At 44.6% G+C, this 6999-nt stretch overlaps 1 protein-coding gene across 1 annotated transcript in view; it reads right to left on the bottom strand.

Annotated features, from left to right (window-relative positions):
* Positions 1-5461: 5461 nt before the first annotated feature.
* The window catches only part of RNASE10 (ribonuclease A family member 10 (inactive)), a 2416-nt gene continuing 878 nt past the window's right edge, over positions 5462-6999 (bottom strand). The window contains exon 2 of the mRNA XM_007462552.1: positions 5462-6187. Coding sequence (XP_007462614.1) covers positions 5547-6182 — 636 coding nt within the window. The 5' untranslated portion in view covers positions 6183-6187 and the 3' untranslated portion in view covers positions 5462-5546. The remainder of the gene's footprint in view (positions 6188-6999) is intronic.

Raw genomic sequence — 6999 nt, 5'->3', positions numbered from 1 at the left:
TGACCCTTTGGACAGCCTTTTCCTCCCCTTGGAAATAGTCTCCTAATGCAGTTGCTTGCTCTACATTGGTCCTTAGCCAGACCAGCTTTCCAGGGCAATGCCTAGTGCTAGATTTAATCATATCACCTTCTCTCTTCCTATCCTATCCCCTATAGGCCTCGTCTGTGGATGTGTTACCATGGCAGATACAACGCCTGATTTTAGTTTTTTTGTTTTTTTGTTACCAGTTTTAACAACCGGTAACTAGCACACTGCCAAACTCATGCAAAAGCATTCATAGGACAAGTACTGTTTTGCCTTTTGCTTTTCTTGTCACCTTATAAAGGTGCTGAAAATCTCACCCATTCTTTGAAGTTAAAAATTTTACATGCTGTGTATAGGGATATGCAATAAGTTTATACAGATATAATTCCAAACATTAGCTTCGTGCTAGTACTGGAGAGCTGACATTTTCAAACAGTGGGATATCCCAGTGCCTCCTGAAATCATATATAAATGGGTAAAGGGCCACGATGCCGTGACGTGTGCACTTACATTTCCCTAAATATTCCTTCTGCTTAGCCATCTTCCTCTTTTCCCAAATTCTTCCTTTAAATCCAACTATTACCTGGCTTCTGAATCATTAATTCTACTAAAGAGCCAGCCCAGCTGCTCCTGGAGGTGGCATCTCTGTCCTTAGTGTCACTTTCTAGAAACTGACTGAAGCCCAATCTATAAATGCAAAGAGGAGAGGGCAGGCCTATGGGTAGGATCCAAGATTCAGAGGAAGGAACATCAACAGATTACATGCTAAGTCCAAGTACTGCCAAAATAGCAACAATTCTGTCCCTTGGAGTCCCTTTTCATCCCACCAGGAATGAGTCTCTGCCAGATGATATAACTTTGCCACGTTGGGAAAGAGAAGGGGTGGAGAGGGCCAGCTCAGACCACTTTGCCTACAAGAGTGAGCTCTAGAGGGATCTGAGGGGGAGAGTTCGAATCAAGAGCCTGGCAAGGGCATGATACAGAGACATTACCCTGGATTTGACCACAAGCTGAGCTGCCTCTAAGGAGTGTGTGTCCCTGGCCAATTTTTTATTTTTTCTCCGGGGAGGGATGGGGAATGCGGCCCTTATCTATATAAACAATTTGATTTTAAAATATATTATAAAAGTCATAGGCCCAAGTGAAGTATAGGGACTTATTGCTGAAGATTTAGAATTATGGGCAGAGGACAGATACTCACATATTTGGTTATTATCCAATCAGAGCACATGTAGACTTTCTGTGTTGTCTGGGCACCATCTCTTCCTGTTAGATCTAGGATCCATTTCTTCATGTTCTTTATTGTCAGATGTATTATTCCTGGATGATTTCATTATCTCCCACCACATGAAAAAGGTAAACCGGTCTGATAGGACCCATATAGATCTTCTTGTTTCTGCAGTTTCCTAGTGCCATTTATTTCATGCCAGCTGTATCATGACTCATGGCCCTGAATCATCCATTGTGCTGCCTGTGAATACCAGCTTCCAATGACTCTCTCAAAGGTTACTTTGTTACTGTACATTGTTGATAATGACCACAAACACAAGCAGTGTCTTACTTAGCCCAGCCCATATTTTTAGAACAAAATACCACAGACTGGGTATCTTATAAACAATAAAAATTTATTTCTCACGGTTCTGGAGGCTGGAAGTCCAGATCAGGGTGCCAGCATGGTCAGGTAGGGTCCTCACAGGGCAGAAGTGGCAAAGGAGCTCTGAGGGACCTCTTCTATAGAAGCATTAACCCCATTCATAAGGGCTCCATGACCTAATTCCCTCCCAGAGGTCCCACCGTCTCATACCATCACGTTGGGTGTTAGGATTCCGACATATGATTTTGGAGGGGATACATATTCAGACCATAGCACCCAGAGTACACAGGAAAATGAGAATGATAATTTCTGACCGTGTGAAATTTGCCATTTAGAGTTTTGTAGTATAAACATAAAACAACACATCTTCCAACTATATCTTCTCTTGAACTCTTTTTTTCTTTTTTTTGAGAACTGACTTGAGAATTTCTAAAGTCTTCTTTTTTTTCTTTTCTGTTCTTTTTTCTAATTGAAGCATAATTGACTTACAATATTATATTAGTTTCAGGTGTACAATTCTCTTGAATTCTTTAAGCCCTAATCACCGCCTTCCTAGAATGCCACCTCTTTCATAACAGACCACACTACACTCCTGTCTTACACACATTGCCACCATCCAGGAGGATAGGCAGGGGGTACATGGGCAGAGCAAAAGAGCAATCCCATTCACACAAGGAATGACTATCCTTCATCTTGCACAGATTAAGAGAGCGAGTCATCCCCTGTCTATCAGAGGCAAGAGAGGGCATTGATCTGAAGTGCCCCATTGGCACTGCAGAGCAATGGTCTCAAAAGTCTTTACAGAAGACAGGAGCAGCCCACTATACCTCCACATGGTGTGGAGCCTGCAAAGGGGTGGGGTCCACCCTGGGTGCCGGCAGTGGGAAGCTCCCAGGGTGAGGGACACGTGCTGTTGTCCCTGCCACCCTCAAGTGCTGTAGACCAGAAGTAGCAGAGCAATAGGAACATGGGTGGGTGAAAGCCTCCTACATATGCACTCAAGTCCAAGGGTGAGTAGTGACCACTGGTGATCCAGAGTCCTAAATTTATTCTGTGTCCAGGATATGTTTGAGTCATGCAAAATCAGTTTATCAGCACCATTCTGGTGACCCACTGCTGTGTGATCCCACAAAAGACATACCACACCAGCCAGAGGGGACCACCGCTTGCCAGGTCACCCTCCTGGAAACAGGGCCTGGCTTCAGGGTCCTAGGACAATCCCATAGGTGCAAGTCTCAGAACTTTTGGGGGGCAGCTTGTTGGCCCTACGCATGGGGTAGGGGAGCAGTGACCTGAGGGGAGAAATGGAACTCAGGCCCAGAGAAGTCCCAGTTCAAGCTCAGGGTACCCAACCCAGATGGCACTGCTGGCCTCAGTCAGTCCCAGACACCAGAGGGGGACTTTCTAAGACCCAACGCAGCCAAAAATATAAATAAATAAATAAAATGCTATGGTCTCACTGAGGTCATATTATATACTGGAATTAATTAAGGGTTAATTAAATAGTATATATAGGTCTCAATCCCTTACCTGAAACCTTTAGGGCCAATGCATTTTGAAACAGAATTTTTAGGATTTTAAAAAGCAACATTGTATAAGTGTATGTGATATTTATGCATCCCTAGAAGAGTTTATCTGAGGCAGTATTCATAATCAGACATATTGATATTTCTTCAGTGAAAGGTATAATAGTCATATAGCATAAATACAGATAATAAATAGACTTGCATAGTCAATTCAGCCAGATTTTGCATCTCACTGAGCTTGGGAGCCACTTTGAAAGAACATCTTTCCGTTTTCGGAGATTTGGGGATTTAGGAACACTGAATAGAGGACTGAGGACCTGTTGTATGGACTAAGCATATACACTGGAAGTGCAAAGAGGGGGATTTTCCTGGAATTAAAAGAGTTGGTGAAAATTTTATGAATCAGGCATCATTTGAGCTATAGTGAGTTAATTTTCTATCCCTTTTGAGTGAAGTTCCCACAACATCTTGTCAACCCATTATACCTACCAAGTGGTGTTTTCCTGCTTGAGCCACTAGGAGCCCATAGAGTGCTTTGTAAATTGCTTTCCTGAGATTGTTTTCAGTCAGATAAAAGCCTGACCACTGAGATTTGCCCAAAGTGGAGACCAGATGAGGGCGATAGCAGAACTTGTTGGAGTGTGGGAACCCTAAAGGAGAGAAGCTGGTGGGAACCTATAAGAGGTTCTTATCTGTGAATGAAAGCACATGGGCTTCCATTCCTTGCTAATTCCAGTCTCCTAATAGTTTGCCCCACACAATGGATCCTCTGTCTTTTGGTTAAGAAGTCAAACTTGGAACCTTTCCCATCACATTCCCAATCTTCAATGCCTTTGGGTTACATACTGGACAAATTCTTAACACACTGATTTTCTCTGACACCCACTCTTCTTTCCTCTCTCACACCTCACTTCTTTTTTTCTCCCTTGTCTTAGATGGTCTTTGTCTATTTCTTCTGAAAGGGATTCTCCCATCAAGAAGAGCAGGGGTCTTCCCTGGTGGCGCAGTGGTTGAGAGTCCGCCTGCCGATGCAGGGGACAAGGGTTCGTGCCCTGGTCTGGGAAGATCCCACATGCCGCGGAGCGGCTGGGCCCGTGAGCCATGGCCACTGAGCCTGCGCGTCCGGAGCCTGTGCTCCGCAATGGGAGAGGCCACGACAGTGAGAGGCCTGCGTACCACAAAACAAAAAAAGAAGAGTAGGAATCTGCCTTGTCCAGGGCCTCGTCTCCTGCCATTCCTCCACCCATCTCTAAAATGTCAGGGCAGCCCACAGATGCAGACACACTTCCTGCCCAGCAACACTGTTCCTAAGAGGTCATTGCCGGGAGAGGTGAGTCAAAGGTATGGAGGGAAATGTTGAAACAGGGGAGTCTAGAGGCAAAGCATTTAAGTGGTTGCCTGCCTGCAAGAACAGGAAGGGTAAGGGAGATTCGGAGCTAAATGAAGAAAGAACAGGAAGGTAAAAGCCAGGTCAGAGTAAGCCAAACCTTTCCTTCCTCCAGTGTCCCATTTATGGATGTCCCTGACTCTTGAGTGTATTACTGTCAAGGAGATTGAAACAGGCAAAAACCCTAGGAAGAGGAAATCTCAAAATCAAGTCTCATAGTGAATCCTTATTGCCATTTTCTAAGATCCCTTCCTGTGCCCATGCATGTCTAATGAAACTATTTCTTGATAGATTTGAATTCAGAGAAAATAGGCTGAACAAAACCACTTAACATCTTCTATTTATCCAACCCCATAGCTTTTCTCCTCTTTGAGTAGATCCAATCCCTTTTCTGCTGAAAATATTCTTTCACTAACTTTCTTGTTTTTCAGAGCAAAAGAAGAAAAGAGGTGCTGAGTGAGAATAAAATTCTCTCCAATCTCATTCATTCTACATCTATTGAGCACCTAATGTGACCATTATTCTACTTATTGGACATAATATATATATATATATATATTTTTTTTTTTTGATAGGCGGGCCTCTCACTGTCGTGGCCTCTCCCATTGCGGAGCACAGGCTCCGGACGCGCAGGCTCAGCGGCCATGGCTCACGGGCCCAGCCGCTCCGCGGCATGTGGGATCTTCCTGGACCGGGGCACGAGCCCGCGTCCCCTGCATCGGCAGGCGCGCTCTCAACCACTGCGCCGCCAGGGAAGCCCTGGACATAATTTTTAAAAATAGTTCTCTGTTTTTCTCTCTCCTCACCCCTATTCTACCACCTCTAATCCCAGGGAAAAAAATGCAAGTTGGGTGAACCCTAGGGCAAAGAAGATTTATATTTTCAAATAGGATAAAGAATAGGCCAGCCTCTCTTTCCAGAACCTTTTTTGCAGAATACCTAAGGACGAAAACAGCATGAAAAAGAGAAAGTGGAAAGGAAGACAAAGATGAGAAGATGCAGAAGAGAACTTACTTCATGGTCCAGATGTTACCTGGACTTTCATGTCACTACAGGATATAAAAATGTACTTTTCAAGAATGAAAGTTACGTAATTACAGTGAGGAGTGACTTGGCCTGGTTTGGATAACTTGCAGAATGTCAAATCAAAAGGACGGGAGCTCTTGTGACACTTGCTTCCCTTGAGGTCACAGGCAACAACAGGACTCTTACAGACAGCTTTGACTGCCTCTGGTTCCTCATGGATGAATATGTACCGGGGTATGCATGTGTGGTTGTGCGGCTTCATCTTCTGTGCCATCAGGGCATTGCATTCCCTGTCCATCAGGTCAGACCTCAGATAGCCTTTGTTGCTCTGAAAGAGAGTCTCAGCTCTGAGCATTTTGTTTCCTCCAACTTCATCTTCACTGACGATGGTCTCTTCCAGTTGCACCACTTCTTTGTTGCTAAGGGTTTCTATGCTTCGGGTGCCCGCTCCCTCCCTAGTGGTTTCAGCCTTGTCCTGTGAGTCACTGGACTGAAACTCATTCAGTAGCTGATCACTTTCCTCCAGGACTGCTGCGGCCATCTGAAGTCCCAACCCCAGGCCTACCCCCAGGCCCAGCAGGAGCAGCAACATTATGAAAAAGATCTGCACCAGAGTCAGCTTCATTTTGCCTGGAGGGGAGGAGGGAAACAGAGGACTGACTTTGAAATGAAACTTGGCTCCAGTAGAGATCGTAGATTCCCCTAAACCCCAACAGCATAGTCTTTGGGGTCTCCTCTCCCTTCTCCACATTACCCCATTCCCCACCCAAGGCAGAGATACTTTCTCACTCCTTTCCCATTTCTCCTGTCCCTCCCACCACATTCCCTGTTGCTGTGGCATAATGTGTGGATCCTACAGAGCTGGAAGATGACCAGGCAAGCAGCCCTGCAACTGCTTCACATACGGGGTATCAGTGGGGAAAGTTGACATCAATTGATTCTTAAACAGAAATTAGTTCTAAATCACCAAAAAGAATGGGTAAGAAGACAAACAAGTACAGTATCACACTTCCCTTGAGAGAAATTCTTATAGAAAGTCTTATTCTCAGTAAAGGATTAGAATTACCATAGGAGATCATCTCCCTATTTTTTTCCCAAATTAATTTTTGCTCATTCAAGTATTTATTATTCCCCCTGTTACCCACCCTCCCCAAAAACAGATCAAAAGGAATAAGAAAAGTACTATAGTCCATTCTCACTCCTAAGCTGAGGCTGGCGGGGGGAGGGAGACGTGGGAGGATGCCCAATTTCACCTTTGCTAAAACTACATCTTGTCATGCCAGATCCCTTCTACTACTATAGATCTCTTAGCACTCGGGTATTTCCTGCTGATTAGTTTTTGTACTCTTAGGGAGGACATGGAATAAGAACGAAACCAAAGGAAACCAAACAACTGACCTGCGAGGGTTCCCCTACTAATAAAGATCCTAAGGAAACTGAGG

Source organism: Lipotes vexillifer, unplaced genomic scaffold, assembly GCF_000442215.2.
Source record: "Lipotes vexillifer unplaced genomic scaffold, Lipotes_vexillifer_v1.1 scaffold164, whole genome shotgun sequence".
Lineage (NCBI taxonomy): Eukaryota > Metazoa > Chordata > Mammalia > Artiodactyla > Lipotidae > Lipotes > Lipotes vexillifer.
The sequence above is the reverse complement of the archived record's forward strand: the minus strand, read 5'-3'. Positions and strand labels throughout refer to the sequence as shown.